Genomic DNA, 26,753 nt, shown 5'->3' with positions numbered 1-26,753 from the left:
TTGATCATCCGTCGGGTAGCCATTTATCACTTGACTCCATTTCATTTGTGCAGAATTACAAGACATCTTATATTTACATTTAATCAACCTATTCTGCACATCTACTAGCAGTCTACATGATTCATAAGCTACTACAGAATCTATACAAAGTTGTTTGCAGAAATGGGCTTCACTTTCCTAATTTGCGACGTTTTTCTTAACTTTGTGACGAAATGAATACTTATGACGAAATATGTACTTGTGCCAAAATTGGAGCTCGTGACAGAATTGATACTTACGATGAAATAGTTACTTATGACGAAAATCTGAACTTAAGACTTGAACAAAAATATCGAATATTTTTCGTCGTAGGGCCAATTGCTAAGAGCTGTAGTGTAAAAAATTCATCGCATATGGGCAAATTTCTTGTAGTATATGGACAACATACCTGACTATTGGTATCTGTGTATCTCATTCGTTGTTTGTTAGAAAGATATTTCAATTATCTATAATATTTGTTTTATGTGATTTTCATAATTCCGCCAGTGAATATCTCAAAATCTGTAATTTGTGAAATCTGGTGCTTTACTTTCTTTTAATATCTACAGGTATGTTTTAACTTTAATGATTCGTAGTATATTGATTATATTAGTGTAAGTGAATCTATTATTTTATAATTGAGTGTGTTTATTAGAATAATATATAATCTAGAAGACAATTATACAGTATACATTCTTTTGATCGATTGATTTTGAGCACCGAAAAATTAGACATTTCTTTCTCTTCCCGTAGGATTAAAAAAAAAGACCAGCCTTTTTTGGCGTGGTAGAGAATGAATCGTATGGAAGTGTTTATCACTAGGAAATTGCCCCACAAACCTTGCACTAGAAGGGGCAAAAATTATTAGGACAACGTAATTACGGACTCATCTCAAATAATAAATTCATATCCTTTTATTAGTTTAATTATCATTTGATTCCTAATTTATTTTGATACAAATTATTCGTAACAGTTCTTAGCTTTTTTTAATATTTACATTACATATAATAGAAAAAAATGAGTAAAATAACATTTTTTTAGACTAAACGAAAATAATATATGTTTTTAATATTTTTGCCATTTTTATCAAACTCGATACCCATTCTCGGGCCGTATATCTTAAAAAATTAATTTTCCTTATTTTCTTATGTGCATTTTTCAATTTTTTAAAAATAATTGATTGAAATACCTAGTATAAGAATAGATATTCAGATATATATCCAATCTGAGAAAGTGTATCTAATATACTCAGTATTAAAAAGCGTATTTTAACTTTAAATAAAAATAAAAATTAAATTAAATACCCTGTCTGAGATAGGATTTCCAATACCCAATAAAAAATAATTAGATGATAATTTTAAACGCATATCTTAGATGTGATATTTAGATTATCAATTCTAAAAAATGTGATATTTTTAAGTATGGCTGGTGTGGTATATACGCACAATATATACGGCCGGTGTCATGCTGAAGAAAACACACAAAATGAAACAACTTGATCATGCACGCGCATTTGTGGAAGCTAAGATAAGATAACTAAAAATACTTTTAATTACATCTGCGAGCAAGCACTAATATACTCTAAAATATAGTTTAAGTTCATTCATGAACTTTTGATATACGGTTTACATATCTAAAACCCCAGAAGTGATAACTACTAAGCCACCATTATCTCAGTCTTCTAACCGGCGGGTAATAGAAAATTCCCTAATCTTATGTGTAATCCAAGATTAGTGCGTGCCTAATTAACTTTTTGTGAATGCATGTAACTTGTAAGTATATCCTTGGGTAGTTTGCAGCACTTGGTTATAAAAAAAACATGCAAATGTCTATAATATAAGGTTTTTATGAGTATGAATCCGGCCACTAGTCACGAGCCTCTGCTATAAATTATGAATCTAGGTTATTCACTGGGAGCATCTGTAATCCAGGGTTTTTTGTTAATACATAAGAAGAGTTTAATTTATTCTTCCAAAAGGCCCAAGACTGGGAACATTTCGGAAAAAATAACATGAAGAGGTTTGGCAACTTAAACGTGTGCTCGCTCCTTTTAACACTGTCAATGTTGTGTTTTATTGCTAGGTCTCAGCTAAGGACAGATTTCTATTCCCCATCGTGTCCAAATGTTTTCAAAATTGTACGAAGGGAGGTACAAAGAGCTATGATGAACGAGATGAGGATAGCAGCTTCTTTGCTTCGGCTTCAATTTCATGATTGCTTTGTCAATGTAAGAATTCCATGTACTTGTAAATGCATTATTTGTTTCATGTCTGCATGGTTGTCCCCCTCCCTTCCCAATACTCTAAATAGTTGACACCTTGTTGAGGTGTGTTAATTATCCAATTTTAGATGGTTTATTTCAGTTTTCCTACATTTACACTTTATGCATATAATATTTGATTAAAGTAGATTTTTTTTTTCCAATTTCAAAGGGTTGTGATGGATCGATATTTTTGGATGGAGATGATAGTGAGAAACTTGCATTCCCAAACCGTAATTCTGCCAGAGGATTTGAAGTAGTGGACACCATTAAATCTGCGGTGGAGAGTGCATGCAGCGGAATTGTATCATGTGCTGATATACTTACAATAGCTACTCGAGATTCAGTTCTCTTGGCAAGTCTTACTATATATATATATATATATATATGCACTTCACTAAACAAAAAAAGAAGTGTTATATAATGTTATATGTAAACATAGTTTGCCCTCTTAATTTGCAGAGCGGGGGACCAAACTGGAAAGTGTTGTTGGGAAGGAGAGATGGAATGGTCGCCAATCAATCAGGGGCTAATTCAAATTTGGCAGGACCTACTGAAACTATTCAGTCCATTCTTACCAAGTTTGCTTCTGTTGGCCTCAACCTCACAGATGTCGTTTCCTTATCAGGTATATATGCTCATTTTTTCAACTCTGTGACTTGTGGACTTGCAACACTTCTTAACTCCACATAAGTATGGTATTTACTAATTACTAGGTTCTGTTTACTAGTTGGTGCTTGATAATTGGCATCTTTATATGTAGGAGCTCACACAATAGGATCATCAAGGTGTGGTGTATTCAACACAAGGTTCTTCAACTTCTCTGGCAGTGGTGCTCCAGACAGCAGAATTGAAGATTCCATGCTTTCGGATATTCAAAACACATGTCCTACAGATGGTGATGGAAACAAAACAGTACCACTAGACAGAAACTCTGTTGATTTATTTGATAACCAGTACTACAAAAACTTGCTCAATGGCCAAGGTCTCTTTGCTTCTGATCAGTCCCTAGCTACCGGTAATGAAACACTTACCGCAACTACTAGAACCATTGTCGAACTCTACAGCAACCAAAATCAACGTTTCTTAGATGACTTTGTCAAATCCATGATCAAGATGGCTAATATAAGTCCTTTAACTGGTACAGACGGAGAGATTCGTAAGAATTGCAGGACTGTTAATTCATAGATTAAACTTATATGTTCAAGTAATTATCCGTCTAAGATAGTTTGTTGATGTTATTCTGTTTACTCCGTTGTGTGTGGGGTGAAATTTAATTGTATTGGAAAGTAAATCTTCTATCTAATAAGTGATTCTGCAAATTATCCATTTTGCGACCTTTTTTAATCAGCACACTGCACACATGCATTAGTTATAGATACAAACCTTTTCTGATAAAGAGAAGAAAAATATTATTATTATCCTGCGATTCTAGTTTGCCTAACTTTTTTCCCATAAGACTATTATTGCATGTAATTTCTGCAAATTTTAAAAACTTTTAACATAAAATGTGATGTATACATGATGCCAATCTTACACAATATAGACATAATTATGTACATAACAATTACAACAAACAAGAAGCAAGCACTTAATAATCGTGACCTAATTAAACAAAAATTGAGTATAGAAATCTGTCTACTGTAAACCAGATTTGTCCCTCACGTCTGTGCGCTAACGAACTGCCTCTATGTCAATGATATAAATGAGATAATGTATCCCTAAGTCGACTATATCCTGAGAAGACTTGAACCTACAAGAGGAAATGTGTGACGGAATAATTGTAAGAGTTAAATGAATAATGTGTACCTTAAGTTTTCAAATTATGCACTTTGTGTACCTTTGTTTTGCTATCTAGCAATATGTGTATATGTAGTTGCAAACTTCTAGCAGAGTGTGTACTTCCGTTAGAACCCATTTAACAGCGTAAAGCACAGCCGAAAAGGAGGGGTAAAACAGTATTTTCATCTCTTGGATTACTAAACTGCCTAGTTAGTCGAGGTTTTAAACTAATTTATTTTGTAAAGTTTCTAAGACTTGAATTAAGAATTTCTATATTTACTATGTGTTTTTGCAAATAAAGTCAGCAAGCACAGAAGAGAGAACAATAGATACTATTTTAAAGAAAAAGTTTTAGGGCCAGGGGACTGATTGCTGGATACTCCCCTCCATTGATGACTGACTGGTAAAGTATTTTAGCTTTCTAATTTATGATCCAATTACATTATGAAGCTTACCTGCAAATGAAGAGGGAAACTCAGTCTCAAGTATGGATTAAGATCGAGATGGAGAAGTAAGAGGTATCTTCTTAATGATTTCCACTTCCTGATCAATACACATGGCAACCAATTACATAAATAAGCATAACTTTACAGACTATATGATTGAAACTAAATTGGAAATAAATTCAGAGGAGTGATTAGTTCAATTTTGATAGCATTACCACAGAAGCACTGGGTTCAAACAAAATTAATGTAGATTTTTTAGTGTTTTTAAAGACATGTGCAGGTATCTGAACGATATCAATCTTAATTTCAGTATTTGAGTCTTCTTGCTTTTTGGAATTAAAACATCTTCCACTGAATGAACTGAAACTTCTTGCTTATGTTGATAAAACACTTTGGAAACTGCATATTCATCTTCATTTTTGTCATCCTCAGTTCCAAGATGATACTGATGCATCACCCATTTAGTTTTGACAGGATCGCAACCCTTTGTTACAGTACTATAAAGAACCAGGATTTTCTTATACCCCTTTGTTACACCATTCTTCATCACAGGTTTGATCTTGCCTGTTTTGTGCCATCTAACAGAATCTTCACTTTAAATCTTGTGATGCTTCCATTTACCAAAGGCATAGGCGTTCATAGATACATAGAAGTAATGTGCATTTCTTTCATATTTCTTAGTACCTAAAGCATGCATAATGAAGACTTAAATCAATTACAAACTTTGAGATATTATATATTCCAGTTCATGTAGCTATTTATCCGACATTGGTTGCAGAAGATACGAAAACACAAATGGCATTGCTCTTATGATGCTAAGCCTTTTATATTTGGAGCACTCGTACGTCACAGAAGACAACAAATTTCTGTCATACTTTATGTTTCAACTGTAATTTATTTTCAAATACAGACCTTATTCAATGAAACATAGGCGCACTTGAGCACATACCAAACATGTGATTATGTAAGCTAGAAATAATGTATCAAACATGTTAATATGAACTGTTACATGTCATTTTCATCTAGGGTTACAACAAATAAACTACTAATACAAAACACGAACACTTCTAACAATGCTAGCCCACCATGTATATTTTCAGGATGGGTGTAACAGATTCCAGCTTCTCCCGGAGTGTAATTATGATTTTACCAATGAACACATTTGAGCGTCCATTACCTACTCTGCATTTTGCTGCTAGATGATCCAACAGCTCTACATCTGTTGGATTAAATTTCATACCAGTTGGCAAATCAGTCCATTCCTGGCTAGCCTATAGAACAAGAATCTTAAAACAGGGCACATGATTCAAGAACCTTGACAATGGCATATAAAAAATCAACTAAAAAATACATACACTACAATATTACCCCGCTTACTTCATTGTTACAATGACAATTTGTGCACAAAAGGGATTCCCCAGACTCGTTCAAGAGCTCAAAATACTGATTTACCCCTCCTTTTAAGCTGTGTTTTAATGCTATTAAATGGATTACAACGGAAGTACAATTCTACCGGAATCTTGTAACTACAGGTACACATATTGCTAGATAGTAAAATAGTGGTACACAAATTGCATAATGTGAAAATTTGAGGTACACAGTGTGCATTTAACTCTAAATATAAAGAATCCGTCACAATTGAACCTGTAATAAGTTCTTGTTCTGTCGAGTTATTTGTGGGTCGCATACTTTACAAAAAGGATCATAAAAAAATGAAAAAACACAAAGTGCGATAAAAAATCAGTCGTAAATGTTATAACTAATCCAGAAATATACATAATATGTCGCATAGTACCCGGAATTGCGACATAATTCGTCATAAAAATGCCAAAAAAAATATGACGAAACCCGTCATAAAATGTCTTTGGTAGCAACGAATTCCATCCTAAAATGGCCACACAAGCTCAGTACTACGACGAAATTCGTCCTTTTAATAGCGTAATTGTGATAGATTTCTTAAATTGTATAATTATACATGTGATTCATTTTTAGATTCCGCAACACACATACAAATTAATAACACATATATTACAACACATTTGAAAACTTAACCAAATTATAGTCAAATCCATCATTATAGTACAAGACCACCAAGTCTGCACTCCTCAGCAAGATGCATAATAATGTGCTTCATTGGATCAAATAGGGAGGCTGGAAAAATATTTTCCAAACGGCCCAAGATATTTATTATATTTTTCTCCAAGATCACTAAGTCATCTAAATCCAATGTTGTTGAGGATATTGCTTTGAAGTAACTGAAATTTTATAAAAGGCATCATGCACATTATCAGGTAAAAGGCCACGAAAAGCATATGGTAATAATTATAAAGCATAATATAACATAATTGTTACCGAGGAAATATAACTCAACATGAAAAAGAAACAAGTAAATAATATTATCAATGAATCACATTAATCCAGAAGAAAGAAGATTGGATAAATATAAAGAATCAAAATATGGAATTAAAGCTCCAAGTCCGTAAATTAAGTCATGGAAAGAAGTTCATTTTAATGTCCAATCCTTCATGAAGAATTAAATAACAAAGGATTTTCAGTGTTAAAGAAATGAACTGGTTCTAGTATTAAAGAAAAGGGAATCCCGTGAATTGAAGCATTGAAGCAGCTTAAGGTGATATCAGCTAAATAATTGGAAGTAGATCAAGGTATTCAAATGTGTGCTAGTCATCTGTGAATCAGACCAGTGCATGGTTGTTAGCTCTTAAGTCCTAGAAAATCTCATGTCTCCTTGAAGCAAAGGCACCTATCGCCTTCTGAACTTACTAAGGCATCATTCGTCTTGAGACTTGGCCCTTGTCGCCTTCTGATTTCCAGCCAAACTCAAGTTGCATTGTACCAGAGTCCTTGTCTCCTTCTGGAAAGTTAACCAAGCTCATGTCGCCTTGTGACTCATGCCTCTTGCCTTCTAGGATCAAGGGCATTGTTCTGGTCGCCTTCTAGGATCAAGGATTATTCATGCCGCCTTCTAGGTTCAATTTGCCTAGTAAGGACTTGGTTAATCAGCTGCAATAATATGAAGCATTTCAAACATATGGCTTTGGTTTAGCCACTTGTAAAAAGAAATGAAAAGTCTACACTAATAGCAAGTGAACGAATTGAATAAAGCATTCATCTTCCTCGGCAAACTCATGCAAAATACGAGAGCTCCATTAAAGACCAAATTTATTAAGCTTGTATTTTGTACTATTATGTGGTCGAAATTGTTGTAACTAATCTTAATTGATTATAGTGTAGCATACTCAAGGTTTATATTAATAAAATGATATATTCCTTGAACTTGTTTATGTTTATTTTGATTTCGCACTTTAATCGAAGAACTTGTAAAGAATCGAAACAAATTTTAGGTATTGTATTTACCCCCTCCTTCTACGATAATTTAGGACTAACATATGGTATCAAAAATTGTTGATTGATATACAAGTCAAGATCTGGAGAAAAAAAAATAATAAGTTCTTGAAAATTTCTTAAATTTTTTTAAATTCCAGTAATCTTCAATCTCGAAATTTTGAACCTTAAATAATTTTATTCCGCCAAGATGATGAATACCCAAAGGATTGGAAGCATCAAGGTTCCCCCATTTGATCGAAAAAATTACAACCTATGGAAGAAAAAGATGATGTTATTTATAAAAGCTTTAAATCCACTATATGTTGGGTTACTAGTGAATGGTACTCAAATTCCAATGGTGTTCATTCTTGAATCGTCCACGCCCAAGGGTTGTAGAGTTACTTCAATATTTACTCCTAGGGATCCGATCAAATACACGGAGACTGGCAAGGAATTAATTAATTTGAATACTGTAAAGCATAATGTAACGTAATATGTCATAGATGATATAAAACTCAACATAGAAAAGATACATGTTAATAATAATAACTATGAAACACGGGGATTCCGAAGAAAGAAGATGTGATAAATACAAAGAATCAAAACATAGAATAAAAACTCCAAGTCCGTAACAGGGTCATGAAAAGAAGTTCATTTCAATGTTCAAGCCTCTATGAAGAACAATATGTCTAGTGACTTGCAGCATTAAAGAAGTAAATTGGTTCTAGCATTAAAGATCAGGGATTCTAGTGAATTGAAGCATTGAAGCAGGTTAAAGGAGATATCAGCTAAATAATTGAAAGAATATCAAGTTAGTCAAATATGTGCTAGTCATCTATGAACCAGACCAGTGCATTGCATGTCAGCACATTAAGAAATGAAGATAATGATTATAATTAATATTTAAGCTGATAACATATCATAGTTAAGAAGAAGATATGAGTATTAAGGAAATGTTCCAAGTCCTAGAAGATAACCTGTTGCCTGGAAAGAAATGGCCTTTGTCACCTTCTAAGATTCCTATCGCTATCTAGCTCAAGGGCAAGACTCTAGTCGCCTTCTGTAGTACAAGGAAATTCAAGTCGCCTTGTGAAGTAGGCCCTAGTATCAACAATTCATGTCACCTCCTGGAAGATTAAACAAAGTCCTTGTCGCCTTGAGAAGAATTTCATGTCCCCTTTAAAGATATAGTCCATGGTTGCAGTCGCTTTCTAGGGCTAGTGTCGCCTTGGAGATTCAAGTCGCCTACCAAGGACTTGGTTGAATAGCTGTATTGATGTGAAACATTTTTGCAACATATGGACAAGAATGTGCCACATGTTCAAAGGTGAAAAACCTACACAAAAAAGATGAATGAATTGAATTGCTCATTCATCTTCTTCACACTACGCCATATATGACCTCCTGCAACACTTCATCCTGGTGTTGCAAAGAAAAACGTTATAGCAGCCTTCAAAATTATGTCTATAGCAACACCTCTTTTTTTATGTTACCGTATAGTAATGATGTGTTACCATAAGTCCATAAAATAATATAAAGATGAATTTTTATTTTTTTTAATTTATTATGTACATAGAAATGAATAAATAATTGAAATATTTTTTTATTATAATTTTCAAAGTTAATAATATACTTTTAAAGTCAATAATAATATTTTTATAAAAATAATAAATTTAATGATAATTTGAAAGTAAATAAAATTATATTGTAACTTACGAAAGCTCCATTGAAGGAAATATTTATTAAGCTTGTAATCATACTGTTATGCTGTCGAATTTGTTGTAGTTAATCATAATTGGTATGAGTATAACAACCTCAATATTTATATTAATAAAACAATATATTTCTCGAATTATTTTGTGTTTATTTTGATTCCGTACCTTTAAAGAAGAACTTGAAAAGAATCCAAACAAATTATAGGGCTTGTTGATTGACATACAAATCAATATTGGGGGAAAGATTAAATCAAATCACTTCTTAAAAATTTTTCCTTAAATATTTTTTAAGTTTCAAAAATCTTCAATCTCGAAATTTTTAAATCTTGAATAATTTTATTCCGCCAAGATGATGAATACCCAAAGGATTGGAAGTATCAAGGTTCATCCCCTTGATCGAGATAATTACAACCTATAGAAGAAAAATATGATGATGTAAATTAAAGTTTCGAATTGATTATATGTTGGGACATTACTAAATGGTCCTTATGTTTCAATAAAAGTAATTCCTGAAGCGTCAACCACAACTGTTACGAGAATTCCTTCGATATCTACTACCAGGGATCTTCAAAACCCTAGCCCAATTCCAAAAATCTGTTTATTAGATTTTCTTTTTAAAATTTATTCAAAATTCAATTTTAATTTTAAAATTGATTTATAATTCAAAATTTAATTTAGTTTATTATTTTAAATAATTAACTGAATTATTTAATTGATTAATCTTATTTATAAACAATTGAATAAAATGTAATTATCTATAATTACGCCAAATAATATTCTAAAAATATTTTGAGCTTTTAAAAATATATAAAGGTATTGAATATTCAATTATTATTATTAATTGATTTTCTTATTTTATTCGTAATAAATAGACCGTTTGTCCGTTTAATACGAAACGAACGCGTCTACACTCAAAAAAAATATTATGTTTCTTTTAAAAATACTTTCGAGACATAAATTCATTTGTATCGAAAGATCGCATATTTTGTAAACAATTATGAGTCGCGTATTGACTAAAAAGTTGTATTTTGACCTGATTTTAGTTTTGAGCATATTCAACTAAATCGTTTGACGAACCGAGTTATGTGATATATTATATGTGCGATTATGTGCTATGTGAATTATGTGACTATGTTTGTCAATATTATTGTGTTTGATTGATATTCTTTATGTGTGGGCTATCGTATCGGTAGACGATACGTCGAGTAATTATCGTTTAGACGATTAAAGTGTTATCTTTTAATTATAGATGTCAATCGATCGAGTCGATTAGGACCAGACGTTCGATAAAAAGTGAAATGAAATAGTAGTGGATATCAGGCTTGTAGCACATGCAAAAGGGGAACATCAACTGGTTATTAGATTTGCAGCATTGCACAGGCAGCAGATCCGAGAAAAATTGGTATAAAAGATGGTGGTATTATGATAGTTCAGAATATCAGAATAGTTGTATAGTTACGAGTGTGTTTAAATGATAAAACCAAAGGTAAATTTTCCTACACTATTCTAATTCCAGAATAGTTCAATATTTTACATATCAAACTGCTTAGTTATGATTATGCAAGTATTCATTACCTATTCTGCTTTCAGAATAGTTAAATTCTTTACATATCAAAATATTCAAATCAGATTATGCAAGTACTCTTCCGTTATTCTATGTTTAGAATAGTTAAGTGTTTTACGTATCCAAATGCTTGATTTATAAATGTTTTAGACTTTGAGAAAAATGATTTCATTTTAGAATTATTCCTGACCATTTGAAATGGGGGAACTGAGTTACTAATGATGTCGACTGATTCAGCTCATTTCTTAAAATGTTTAAGATGAAATGGTTGCATAAGAGGTCGTGGCGGCGGTCCAGCGAGGGCTATATTTTATATGAAATATTTATAATACAACTTATTCCATAAGGCCAATGTGTTGCCTTTTTGTTTGGGTACCCGTTGTTTTGTTTTGGACATGCTTTTATAAAGTATGATCCGGTGCTGACACGTGGACTGATCATCGGTGTCAGCATACCGTCGTCTGAAGATTCTCATTTACATTGTGATTGAAATCTATATATGTTGACTTTTAAACTATTGTTGATAATCATAACATAGATGATTTATCGTTAATTGTGGTTGTGTGGTTTACATCAAAAATTGAAGTTGGTTTTTAATTTGTTGTTAATATCAAAAATTGGTATTGATATATATGATTGATATTGACTTCAATACTTCAGGACTGGTATGTTGTGAGCATCTAAGATTAGTATTGATATTTAATTTAATGTTGACATCAAACTAAATATTAATGTCAAGAGTGGGGTTTTGAATAAAATTTATGATTCTGTCCATAATTATTATTTTATATTGTTGTTTACACTATTCTTGTAAACATTGTTTTACAATTTCTGATCCTTAATGGGATTTAAATTATTATTGAAGCATTTTTGCTCAAAAATATCAAAAGGGTTTCAAATACATTTGAAAAACAATTATTGGATTCTTTAACTAAATTTTCTAGTTCAACAATTATGATTTAAATATTCTGCTCTATTGTAGATGTCAGTTTTTATATCAAAAAACCATATATATATGTCATACTGAACTTTCTGAGCATTTCTTTCACTCATACTTGCCATTTTTAAATTTAACCTTCCAGTGAGGAATTTAGCCGCGTAATTCGAGAAAGGATGAGAAGGATACAATTACGAATGTGATTGGTCCAGGGTTTGCGGAACTAGAGTAAGTTCTATTATGTAAAGTTATATATATATTACTTGTGTTATCGTATAATTGGGCCTGGTATACTTCCTTTCGAAGTTATACTAGCGGGTTAAGTTTTGAGTTTGGAAATTATTAAAGAAATTTTTGAAAGTAAAGGAAATTTATTTATGAAAATTTGGAATTATTATTTCTAGAACTGTAACCTAAAAAGATCTTGATATGGTTTAGGGTCGCGGATGCTATAATTCAACTGTTGGCATTTATTTATTGATTAAACAGGTTGTTTTATTTTGAGATTTTATTATGATGACCAAATTCTCTGACCCCAGATTTGGGGCTTGACAGGTTGGTATCAGAGCTAAGGTTATAGTAAACTAGAAACGAGAGTGTGTAAGAGTGTGTATAGTTATGTAAGGTCGCCAGAGCTCATATAGAGTTTGTTTTGGACTATTGGATATAGTATCAACGAGTAAGTTAAGGTAAGGCATATTTATTTGAATTATTTGTGCTAACTTGGATGGAACTCCTAGCAGTTGCAAACGTCTATTGTGGAATCTTCTAAGACTGTTACGAGTCGATGATGACTTTAGGTATCGAAAGCATTAAAATGTGGAAAAAAGAGTTTGGAAACGGATGACGAGTCATCAGAAGAGTCGATAAAGAAGACATTTTTAAAGACTTTGGAAATACGTTCTCTTTTTATAAATTATTTTGACATCTCTCTTATGGAGAGATATATTAGAGGGTATATCCCCTCATCTTGAAAAGGAAAATGGTATTTTGACTACTGTGTTTAATCCTGCTCGTATTTTAAAAGGTGTTAGATATTGTCATGAAGTTTTCAGGTTTTGATATCTATGTTAAATTATGATATTTGGACTTCCACTTTTCTTGTATAGTGGATAGTTTTATTGGTGATGTAGCATTACTTGCTCTTTAAGTGCCAGTATTCCCTTTTCCTGGTATTCACTTCCCTCCAGAAATAATACTTTTGGAAATGGTTCAATGTATATCGAAAGTGTGCATCTAAACTTCATTCGTTAAAAATCATTAATTATTCTTCTGATTTTGAATACCTTTCCTATTATTTTTACTCTAACTGAGATGAACAACCCTATTTATAGGAGGGCGCCATGACTCTCTGTATATGTCATAGAAGTTAGATGGGACGCCATCACTGGTGTGTTGTGCGTTACAAAAAGGATAATTACCTTCACTTGTAAGTGTCTTAACTAAGGCACACAACATAGTTCTCTTGATCATATTGATCTCTCAGTTATTTTTATATTTCAAATGAGGTTACTTTAATACTTGTATTCCCTTGTTCTCAGATTGTGTGATACTTGTTACAATATGGAATTCTTTTCTTTCCAGAATTCCATGATTTTATTCCCTAAAATATATAAGGGTATGCCAATCAAGTTGAGATTAGTTAACGTTGTCAAGGTAAAGTAAGATGTTATGAAATTACCACGAATGATGGTGGTTACGATATGATTAAAATATCAGTGATGTATAACAAAGTCATCCATTCTCTTTCTCTCTTTCCCCCTCTCTCTATCGAACTCTCTCTATTCTCTTTCTTTATCTCTTTTTCCCTCTCTCGGTATCAAGGAAGGTTATCTTGTTCAAAGAGTTGGTCAAATTTCATGAGAAAGAAACAATGGTGCAGAGAGAGGCTCTAGTAATAACAGTGTCATGCAAGGAATCCAAGATTTTATTTGATATTTCGGAAAAGTGATGCTAATATAAAGTGGTAAGTTGGCAAGAAGATCCCTAGTGCTCTCTTCTGCTGATTCCGAGGACGGAATCCTTGTACGGGGGTAGATTATAATATCTCGTATTTTCAGGAATTATTATTATTACTATTTGAATGATTTATGTGACTTTACCAATCCGAAGAAATAAAATGATGGATATTTTATTCCTGATAGTGAGGTTGTGTCTTTTTATGGCTTAATGTATTAATTGATGTGATGTATTGATCCCTACTATTATTATTAAAGTATTTAATTACTTTTACTATTTTTAAAATTTTGATTTAAAAGCTGATCGTTTTATCGACATTGGTACATTAAGTTCATTTTACATGTTGGTGATTGAATGGATAATTCTATCCGCGTCAAAAAGTATATTTGGCTTTTATTCAGGTTTGCCCTCGTAGCGGGTGAATTATGAAAACGTTTAAAAATATTATTTTACAACTATTTTGTTACGTGTTATATGAATTAATATGTGTTTAATTTTATTTAAAATGATTTTGGTGTGTGGTCCCTTATAGACCAGAGTATTTTTCGGATATTTGTTATGTGTTTAAAATACATTTATATAAGATTATACGCGATCTGGACGTGTGTCAAAGTACGTTTATTACGTGGTACCTGTTTTATCTCGTCCTACGTGAATTTGCATATATTGTATATGTCTTCAGGGTTTATTATTAGTTTCAAAAATAATATGATTTCATAACAATAATCTAACCGGGGCCCGACCGGGACGTCAAAGCCCACGAAATTCATATTTTGATTTTTATAAAATCAAAGATCTTTCGAATATTCAATGTCTTCGCATTTTTGGAGTCTTCGTAATTTTTGGGGAATTTTGACATAAAATTTGTATTTATTTGATAATAATATTTTCCTTGATAATTATTAATTTTGGGCTAGTTATTCTTACCAAATGATATAACTAGACCCAAAATATTGTTAAAGGGTATTATTTTGTAAATATAAATAGTTGAAAAATACATTTATTAATTTTTATTATTACTAAAAATATCAAAAAAAATCAGAAAAAGAAAATAAAAAAATCCTATCAATTGTGTTCTTGAGTTCTTGAAGATCAAATCCAAGTTTGGAGATGATTGAGATCTCAGGAAATTGAAGTATTAGTAACCAAAATAATCATAATTCAATCCTATCTTCTATTTCATCATCAAAATCCATAAAGGATTGGTAATATTATGATTCAATTTTTAGTGTTTATAACCTGATTTGGGGGTTTTCAATTTACTGATTGTTTACTTGTTTTGATGTTGCATATGGCTTTATCTTTAAATTTATGATTGATTGGTATATAAATCGTGATTGTTTATGTTCGTAATCGTTGTAGTCGAGTTCATTGATTTGGTGATAGGTAGTAGATTGTAAAAGATCCCAGCTTTATTTCCTTATATCACTCATTAATTTTGGTTACTTTTTGACTAATTTCGAAATTTGGCCAAATTATGTTCGAACATTCGCCGGAATTGATGAATATTGGGTTCTGTGTAGTCGTTGATGCTAGAATCGAGTTACTGAAGTTATGTAGATCATTTTGAAGTTAAAAATGTATCTAAACCAACCATTTTGATTCAAACGAAGGTTGGGAAGGCTGTGAACGGAAGCCGACTAGAAAACGGTGACTTCGCCGGTTTCTGGGTTCGATCCCAGATTCCGGTGAAGGTTCAACCGGTTTTCCGGTCATCTTCCCTATCAAGCCGCCTCCAGATCTTCAAAAATCTAACCCAATTCCAAAAATCTATTTATCAGATTTTCTTTTTAAAATTTATTCAAAATTCAATTTTAATTCCAAAATTGATTTATAATTCAAAATTTAATTTATTCAATTATTTTATATAATTAACTGAATTATTTAATTCCAAAAATTTATATTTTTAATATTTTCAAAAATTCAAATTTATTTAATTATTTATAATTTGTTTTAATTATTTAATTATTTAATTATTTGATTAATTTTATATATAAATAATTAAATAAAATGTAATTATATATAATTAAGCCAAATAATATTTTAAAAATATTTTTAGCTTTTAAAAATATATAAAGGTATTTAATATTAAATTATTATTATTAATTGAATTATTCTTAATTTATTCGTGATAAATAGATCGTTTATCCGTTTAATACGAAACGAACACGTCTAGACTTAGAAAAATATTCTACTTCTACTAAAAATAATTTCGAGACATAAAGTCTTTTGTATCGAAAGGTCGCTCATTTTGTAAATGATTTTGAGTCACGTATTGACTGAAATGTCGTATTTTGAACCGATTTCAGTTTTGAGCATATCCAACTAAATTATTTGACGAACCGAGTTATGTGATACATGAAATATGCGATTACGTACTATATGAATTATGTGACTGCACTTGTCAATATTATTGTGTTTGATTGTTATTCTTTATGTGTGGGCTATTCGTATGGGTAGATGATACGTCGAGTAATTATCTTTTAATTATAGATGCAGATCGTGCGAGTCGATCAGGATCGGACATTGGATAAAAAATGAAATGAAATAGTATTGGATATCAGGCTTGTAGAACATTCAAGAGGGGAACATCAACTGGTCATTGCGTTTGCAACACTGCATGGGCAGCAGATCCGAAAAAAAATTGGTAAAAAAGATGGTGGTATCATGAGAGTTCAAAATGTCAGAATAGTTGTATCGTTGCGAGTGTGCTTAACTGCTAAAATTAAAGGCAAGTTTTCCTACACTATTCTAATTCCAGAATAGTTTAATATTTTATATATCAAACTGTTTAGTTATGATTATGCAAGAATTCCTTACCTATTCTATTTCCATAATAGTTAAATGCTTTACATATCAAAATGTTCAAATCAGATTATGCAAGTACTCTTCCGTTACTCTATGTTTAGAATAGTTAAGTGTTTTACGTATCCAAATGCTTGATTTAAATGTTATAGACTTTGAGAAAAATCATTTTGTTTAGAAATATTCCCGACCATTTGAAATGGGGTAACTGTGTTAATAAGGATGTCGATTGATTCAGCTCCTTTCTTAAATTTTTTTTTAAGATGGGATGGTTGCATAAGAGGCCGTGTTAGGAATATGTTGTGTACTTGATGATAAGTTGAATAAAACACCTTTGTAGATTTAATTTAGTGAAATTTTAGCTTTCAACGGATGATCACTTTAACATCCGTTGAGAGAGTAGCTTATGTATTAATAAGTCTTGTAACACATTTCTGCATTCTACGATACCTTAACGATCTATAAGTTATAGGATATTCAAATTCATGTTGACTACTAGTTTGATATGCAAAATAGGTTGGTTAATTATAAATATTAGATGCCTTATAATTTTGCATAAGTGAAATAGAGTTAACTGCTATGGAAGACTTTCAACGGATGATTCTACAAAGGTTTCGACGGATGACTCAAGTCACATTCAATGGATGATCTAATGAAGCTTCGACGGATGATTCAACTCAGTTTCAACGGATCATCCAATGAAGTTTCAACGGATACTCTAATTCAAATAGTAGATGATAGTGACTTGACAGTCACATGGGCTAATTAGATGCAAATGGAATGTGGCAGCCTATTTACAGGTTTTAGAGAACAAAGATGCAATATTTCCATGCTAACTTTAAGATATTCAAAGATGCTGGATAGAGAAATGAAGAAGCATGCAATAAGACTAAAAAATATTTTGTCTTATTTGTTTGTCTTTTTATCATGTATGTAACACCCCTGTCCCACATCGAGTAGATTTGGGATTTCTGTTCAGTTTATAAGGCAAAGTACTACTACCTTGTGCACCAACAAATCATGATCTTTTGGGGGCCTGTGGTGGGCTTGTCGTAACCCAAGTTGGCTGCACTCGGGATAGTATGCTTCGGTTTATTTCGGACTCGTAATCGGGACTTGACCCGATTTTTGAAAAAGACTCGGGATTTGACCCGGGTTGTCACATATGGTATCAGAGCTGACTCTCAAAAGCTTGATGCGTCAAGTTGCCGGAGGTGGGGACACGAAGGCTGGTGGTATTATCCCACAATGGCAAGAGGTCCGGAGGTGGGGACACGAAGCCAGCCGGTATTATCCCACAATGGCTAGAGAGGTACGATCTTGGTCCTATGAGATGTTTGTTCGGGCCTGACGAGGACGTCAGGAGTTTAAGTGGGGGAGTTTGTAACACCCCTGTCCCACATCGAGTATATTTGGGATTTCTGTTCAGTTTATAAGGCAAAGTACTACTACCTTGTGCACCAATAAATCATGATCTTTTGGGGGCCTGTGGTGGGCTTGTCGTAACCCAAGTTAGCTGCACTCGGGACAATATGCTTCGGTTTATTTCAGATTTGTAATCGGGACTTGACCCGATTTTTGAAAAAGACTTGAGATTTGACCCGGGTTGTCACAATGTAACTTGGTGATATATAAACCAAGTGTAGAAAGTAGAAAAAAATGATTGAATCAAGCTAGAAAATATTCAACTAGTGAAATAGATAAAGCAAAATCCGTAAAGAATTTCTCTGTAGTTTGTAGTTCTACTTGTAAGCAGCTGTGTACAATCTCTGTATCACAGAGTTCTCGATTTTATATATATCTCTGGTGGAAAATTTCAATCCACCAGAAAGTTTTTAAATACTTGTATTTAATTACTTTTTGTTTGATTTTTTCAATATTTCATTCCGCTCTTTAGCTAAATCAAACACAGTTATATATTCAAGGTAGAACAGTTCTTAAATTCAAAAAGAAATTTGAATTACATTCAACCCCCCTTTTGTAATTCTTTGTTAAATTGTTTGGGAATAACAAGTCATGGCGGCGGTCCAACGAGGGATATATTTTATATGAAATATTTATAATACAACATCTGCCATAAGGCCAATGTTTGCTTTTTTTGTTTGGGTACCCGTTGTTTTATATTGGACATGCTTCTACATAGTATTATCTGGTGCCAACACATGGACTGATCATCGTTGTCAACATACCGTCATCTGAGGATTCCCATCTAAATTGTTATTGAGATCTATATTGATGTTTCAAGGGTTTTGAGCATATAAACGCAACGAAAATGATGTAAAATTAAAATTAAAAGTAGAATAAAATCGAAACCCTACACAAGATCCATGCAAAAATGGATATTTAATTCGTAGTAAGAATCTTGACCTTAAAGAAGCTTTAAAAGTTCATTAATGGAGGATAAATGGAGTTCCAAACCTTGTTGAATCACCACGTATCCCGCTCTCGCGATCTACGCTCTACGGTATCTACATGAACGCTTTTCTTGAAGGATTGATGTGTACTAGCACCCAAAACTCCATCTCTACCTCTCTTCCTCTTTCTCCTTAAATGGCTAGGGTTTTATAAAACATATATCCTTATATATAAATCAGCCCTCAAAGAGTTTATATAGAGAGAAGAATGAGTTTTCTAATTATAATTAATACTAATCCAAAATCTCAATATATTATTTTAATTAACTTACACTTAATTAATTAATAACTTATTTCAGAATTAGTTTAAGTAATTTCTCTATTTTCTCTATTTAATTAATTAAGTCATACTTAATTAATATCATAAATAAAACAAATTACTTATTTAATTTAAATTCATAATTTAAATTATTTCTCCTTCAAGTGTTCTTTGTGTGTGACTCTGTAGGTTATTGTTACGTTGACAATGATTTTAATATCTCATATTAAAATTTTAAACAATGAGCGGCATCTAGTAACACATCATTGCTACCCAAGTAATAATAATTAAATCAGTGATTCGATTAAACCTTTCGTGATAATTTATAATGTAATATGATCCCTTTAACCAAATATTATAGATTAAACTAGAGGCATGTAATGTGTTCTCCTCATCATAATTAATCCAAGTTTCCTTGATCAATGAGTAGAATATCATATCAAATCAATATTTGAGCGTGGCCACGCATTTCATAGTCTAGCTCACACAAGAGGCCAATAATATTATTCCTAAAATAGGAGGGTTAAATCCCATCTAGTCATTCATATTTCTCGTATAATTCATAATATACCCAAAATACACTTTTATCATTACCCGGTCAAGGATAACTATTAATGGAATCAAAGTATATTAATTCTCATATAGAAATATAATTAATTCAGGTCTAAGAACCATTACATCATTATCACTGCGAGAATAACCTATGACACTATAAACATGTAGTATCTCATAACGGGTCTGTTCAGCATCATGTATCTAATACATGTGCCTGTGTTTTGACTTTAGTATCACCATACCTATGATCAATGAGATGTGATCATCAGTCATCAAATATACTAGTCTTAATGTATTATTATTGTCCCCTATATTAATACTTAACTAGTCACTTTTAGGAATATTGATACTATTCTCATAATCTCATTTCAAAGTAACATACTTAGAGATATAGAATTGCATATCATATTCCAAGGACATTTATTAATCTAACATTTATATCACAGTAAATTAAGAATTAATAAATTATAAAAGGGAATAATCGATAGAACATAAACATTAACAATCCAAATGTTTTAAACTAAAACATTATAGCGTTGTCTCTAGGTCACAAACACTAACAATGTTGACTTTTAAATTGTTGTTGATAATCATAAAATGGATGATTTATTGTAAATTATGGTTGCGTGGGTTACATCAAAAAATTATGTTGATATTTAATTTACTGTTAATATCAAAAATTGGTATTGAGATATATGATTGATGTTGACTTCAATACTTCAGTTTTCGTATGTTGTGAGCATCTAAGATTAGTATGGATATCTAAATTTGACGTTGACATCAAACTAAATACTAATGTCAAGAGTGAGGTTTTGAATAAAAATTATGCTTCAGTCCATAATTATTGTGTCATATTATTTTTTACACTATTCTTATAAGCACTGTTTTACAAATTTCTGATCCTTAATGGGATTCAAATTATTGCTCAAGCATTTTCGCTCAAAAATATCAAAAGGGTTTTGAATACAGTTAAGAAAACAATTATTGGATTTCTTAACTAAATTTTCTAGTTTAGCAATTATGATTTTAAATGTTCTTCTCTATTGCAGATGTCAGTTTTTACATCAAAAGACCATATATATATTCAATACTGAATTTGCTGAGTATTTCTTTCGCTCAAACTTTCCTATTTTAAATTTAACCTTACAGTGAGGAATAACTTGCGCTATTTATCCGCTTAATTCGAGAAAGACTTAGAATGATGCAATTACGAAGATGATTGGTCCAGGGTTTGCGGAACTAGAGTAAGTTCTATTATATAAGTTGTGTGTATATATATATATATATATTACTTGTGTTATCTTATAATTGGGACTAGTATACTTATTTTCGAAGTTATACTAGCGGGTTAAGTTTTGAGTTTGGAAATTGTTGAAAAGTGTTTTTATAAGTAAAAGAGATTTATTTATGGAAATTTGGAATTCGTTTTTCTAGAAATGTAACCTAAAAATATCAGGTATGATTTGGGGTCGCAGATGCTATATTTCAATTGCTGGAATTTTTTTATTGATTAAATAGGTTGTTTTATTTTGAGATTTCATTGTGACGACCAAATTCTATAACCCCGGATTTAGGGGCTTGATACTTTAAACCAAAACTTTAGTTATACAAGGTGAGGTTGCACACACTCAAAAAGCATTGACGGGGACATCTGTTGGTGTCATTTCTTTAGTGGAACACTTGCCTTCACATATGTTAGGAGAAGGTGATGTTGTAACTGTCATCAAGAGGACATCACCTACCTCACCTGGACAAACTACCCTGGATGCATTTACGGATAGGGGACTTGACATAGTTGCTAGTTGGAATCCAATAGGAAATGAATTAGGTTCATCTAATGAGCCTAATGGGAAAGTGTCTTTGCCGACACCGGGGAGAATTAAAGCACATATCCTGAATATGACAGCTTCAGTTACTCCCACGGGGATTCAACCGCTGACTGAATCATCTAATAATAATAGGGACCTTGTCTTGACGGTAGGGGATTTGCGAAACCCCAAAGCACCACTGGTGACCTCTTTAAGGGTGGCTCCGGTGATTTCTTCTACAGGTACATCTGATATACAGAACCTTGAGCTGAGTGAAACAAACTGGGAGGTTGAGTGACAACAATACCCCTGAGCCGAGTACAAAAGTGCAAAGAGAAATACTTCAAGAAGTGTCCAGTGAGACAGCCACCATCCGAGCTATACCTTTATAGACATGTCACGTTATACTCTTAATTCATATTTGGATGCAATTTTTCTTGATCGTGATTCCAGATTCATGAAAATGATTGAACAAAGGGATACTGATATTCATAGCAATATACAGTGGCTGCATGAAGAACATCAACAAGAAATAGTTGATCTCAAACTTCACATAAACAATAAATGGTTATCAAGGATGCATTTATTGATAAGCTTAACAAAAAGTTGAATATAGCTATGCAAGAAATAAGGATAACACATAGACATACATATCATATTGTTTAAATCTGTGGAAAGAGACTGGATCTTCTTGAACAGACGCTTAAATCCTAATCAACCCGAGCTCTGAGTCGGAAGGATAACCCAATTGAGAAGGAGAAAAAAGAAGGAGCTGAAGAAAAAATTCAAGTTTAGAGGGATCATACTTTAGAAAAATAAACCATAGTTGAAGCTGTGATGTAACACCCTCCAAATCCGGGATCTAGATTTGGGGGTTACTTGCCACTAATAATATTATTTTAACTTGTACATTCACTATATAAACATAGAATTAACCCCTTTCTACTACTACTCGGGATCTTTTAAGGTTAAAGTATGAAAACAAGAACAATACACTACTTTTATTACAATCCAAATAAATAGTCTTACCAATTCTCTTTATTACAAACTAGTTATCTACACAAGTTTTAAACTAAGTTTCTTTTATTCAAATAACATCTACATCTATCCACACTACACCTGCTCGGGCATCTCAAAACTCTCTTCTTGAATTGGAATTAGCACCCTTGGTGCCAAAGGGTCCCGCCTTTTGACCCGCTTCTTGGCCACTCGAGTACAAATGGGTTTCATTCTCGTCCTTAACTGAAAAATAAGGTGAATAACAATAATAAGGGTGAGCCATAATTGCTCAACAAGTCCATAACATATATATACAATATAAAGAGAATGTTAAATGAACTGGTAATCTAATTATTCGAGTAACCACATATTTCTGCGGGGAATAATGAAGGTCACTATTGGCGAGTACCCATGAATTAGACTGGACACAAAAACCAACATATGCACTATAACCCGCTGATCAGTCAGGATATATTACAGATCTATACCCAAACTGTATAGACCCACCAACATATAAAGTACCCGGGCACTATAGCCTAATAATCAAGGGTCCGGTTCATACCAGGCCCATATCATAATTGTCTAGTCCATGGATCAGCATCCGGAACAATCAGTATGCTTTGATGTATCTCAATATCAGAGTATTTCAAGATATATCAAGTGGGTACTCTATTGGAATATGAATAGAGTATTCAGTGGATAAGAGAAATCAGAAATAGAAGTGAAATATCAACAAAAGAATCAGTAATTATGTGTCAGCATATGTGAATAGGAATTATCAATGCTTATTAGATTGAGAATTGGAAAAAGAAGAAATCAATTCACTATTCTGAACTTAGAATAGGGGAAAAACTTGCCTGATACTTGTTTTACTTCACCTATATCACAATTCTCGAACACGGGTTGGATCCGCCTTGTTAGATTTGTATCTATCAAAGAAAAATACTCATTTAGTATACTCATGTCGTAATTGTATCCCATACTGAGGCCACGTAGCCCTTATCGTCTACCCGTATGATTCTATCTGACTCGTATATAAATTATCTGGCAATTAGGACTCAATTAATCACATAAATCACATAGCACATATGTCACATAGTTAATTTAGACTTGAAAATATTTTTAGGATTGACATTGGATCTATACTCACATTAACAAACAATACCTGACTCGTTTCCTAATTTTCCGGGATTTATTAGACTCGTATTAATAGATAATAAAATCTATAACCTAATATATATCGTAGGCCGACTCGTTCCCATAAGGAATTAAGATTTAAAACTATTTTTAATGGAATCATGTCATTTTTCTGAGTTTGAGGGCTTTCGTTTCGATTAAATCGGATAAACGGTTCAATTATTATGAAATAAATAAGAATATATCAATTATTATTCAAAATAATTATTTATTCAAAAATAATTGAACCTCAAATAAATATCTAGGAAAAATCAGATTTAAAAATGACTTTTCCCGAATTTTTGGAATTAAGATGAATTTATTATAAATTATTTAAATAAACTGATTAATTATAAAATAATTAATAAATTTAGATAAATAATAATTAAATAATAAATAATTAAATAAACAAATAAATAAATAAAATTTTGAATTTCTAGAATAAGAAAACAACAATAATTAATCAAATTAATTACTTGATTTACTAAATAAAAAACTGATTTTCTGAATTTATAAAATAAAAGTAAAATAAAATCTGCAGAAACATGTTTTTAGAAATCAGTAAAGCAAAAATAGGATCAAAATCGGGTTTGAATTTTAGAAAAACGGGGCGGGTCTGGGCTGTCAAGAATGACCCGCCGGTGTTCTTCACAACCCAGAACCCAGCGAGGTTCCGACCACCAGAGTTCGATTCCGGTGAGCCTCGTTTCGACCTTAGATCACTTCGTTTGTTCCTGGTTTTTGTCCCAAACAAGTCCAAACCATCCATGCAGTCCAGAAACCAGCAAAACCATGTCTGCCTACGCCCGGAACCCGTTCGCCGGCCAAACTCCATTAAAACCGGAGAAAGCTTTAAGCTTTTCCGATTAAACTCCGATTTCGACAAAAACGGTCCCAAAATCAACGTTTAAGGCGCTAAATTAAAGCCTTAAACTCCTATAATCTATATATATGACCATAATCATCATTCAACAAATGATAATCACAGAAGATCAAAATAAAATTTTACCAAAAACTAAAACTCGATTATAACATTACGGGACTCAAACAATCAATATAAACACATAAATTCATTCCTCAGATCAAGATATAACTATATAAATCATCAAAACAACCAAACGATTCCTTGAACTCAAAAACCGAAATCAAAGTCAAGAACAAGAAAAATCGATTTTAACAAATATCCAACCTCGATTGGTGATGTTGGTATCAAAAGATCCGTCTCTTCGAGAGGATTAATTTGGTTACTCGAGCAAAATCAGAGGTTTAGTGAATCTCCCATAATCACGGTTTGATTCTCCAGCAAAATCAAGAACATGAACTTCACCCCCAAACTTATTTTTCAGATTTAATTATTTTTAATGATTATTTATAATTAATTAATAAAAATTCAGCTATTTATAGTAGCAACAAAAATACCCCTAATTAAAATTTAGGCCCTAATTATATCCCTAATAAAATTAACTGGCCCTTAATTAATAAATTTTGGGTATAAATTTTGAATTTTTAAATATCCAATAAATATAAAATATATGTCAAAAATTCCCAAAAATTGCTAATAATACAAAAATGCAAAGAAATATAATACTCGATAATTCCATGATCCTATAAATATAAAAATATGATTTTTGTGGGGCTTTTGACATCCGAAGGGGCTGGAAAAATCATTTTTTGCAAAACAAGAAAATTTATAAAAAGACTAGATATTCAGAATATCGATATGGTATATGCCATACTAGGCGAAATTAGGCCAATGATTTTACATAAATTATTAGTTATTAAAACACTGTTTGGTCCGTACAACTTTTGATATAAAAGCATTTGACTCATAATAAAACACCCGATAATTACTGGGAAAACATTCTGACAAAACAGAACACACGTAGCATATAACAGCTAGGGTTTTATAACTCAATACACTTAATGACATAGTAAAACACATAAATCATCTTTATTAGGCTATAATACAGGCGTGATTTCTCAGTCGTTACATGTGTTTTTTTTGCATATGTTGTTCCTGTTGTTCAACCAGTAGCTGAGAAACAAAAGGTAGTATTGAAGGAAGCTGAGGTTACTAGTATGCCAAATATCCAAACCACTGATCCATTCAGTAATCTGTTTGCATACGCCTCCTTTGAAGAAAGAGAAGAAGATGATGTGAGGGAATAAACAGCTGAATTTGGGTAGAGGTAGAAGCTGAAGAAGAGTTCTAGAAGTCACTGGAGGGTGAGAAAGGTAAATCATCTCAGGGGGAGAAATTGATTTTAAAATAAGATCGTATAAGTCAAATTCTGAAGGAACAAAAGCGAGTGCTTTCAAATATTTTCCCTCCAATCTGGAAAGCCAAGAAAAAGATGAAGAAGAGATAGAAGAAGGTCATGTAGATGAGAAATATATTTGGGTTTGAACCCACGTTTCAGTATAATGAAGAGGAAATCCAAGTCACGGAAGAACAAGGATTTGAAGATTACGATGCCTTCACAGATGACTGCTTGTACTATGGCACAAAATTCATTAACACTACTTATGCTCAAGCTCAAAATGAAATTGCAAAATCAAAGGAAAGAATACAAAGAGAATTAGTGAGGAAGTCAGCAAGAGAAGTAATGGAAAGATTACTAAAGGAAAGTAGGAAATATAAGAAGTGGAAGGCGTGAAAAAGAAAATGGACAAATCAACATTATACCTATAGAATGACAGAGGAAACAGAT

At 32.1% G+C, this 26,753-nt stretch overlaps 1 protein-coding gene across 1 annotated transcript; it reads left to right on the top strand.

The window, feature by feature from the left end:
* Positions 1 to 1,921: 1,921 nt before the first annotated feature.
* On the top strand, positions 1,922 to 3,583 carry LOC141686615 (peroxidase N). The gene is made up of 4 exons (XM_074491645.1): positions 1,922 to 2,245; positions 2,451 to 2,633; positions 2,741 to 2,906; positions 3,042 to 3,583. The coding sequence occupies exons 1-4, from the start codon at positions 2,030 to 2,032 to the stop codon at positions 3,464 to 3,466; spliced, it is 990 nt and encodes a 329-aa protein (XP_074347746.1). The 5' UTR covers positions 1,922 to 2,029; the 3' UTR covers positions 3,467 to 3,583.
* Positions 3,584 to 26,753: the final 23,170 nt, after the last annotated feature.

The sequence above is a fragment of the Apium graveolens genome, chromosome 9 (assembly GCF_009905375.1).
Source record: "Apium graveolens cultivar Ventura chromosome 9, ASM990537v1, whole genome shotgun sequence".
NCBI classification, from domain to species: domain Eukaryota; kingdom Viridiplantae; phylum Streptophyta; class Magnoliopsida; order Apiales; family Apiaceae; genus Apium; species Apium graveolens.
This window is presented reverse-complemented; position numbering and strand designations above follow the sequence as displayed.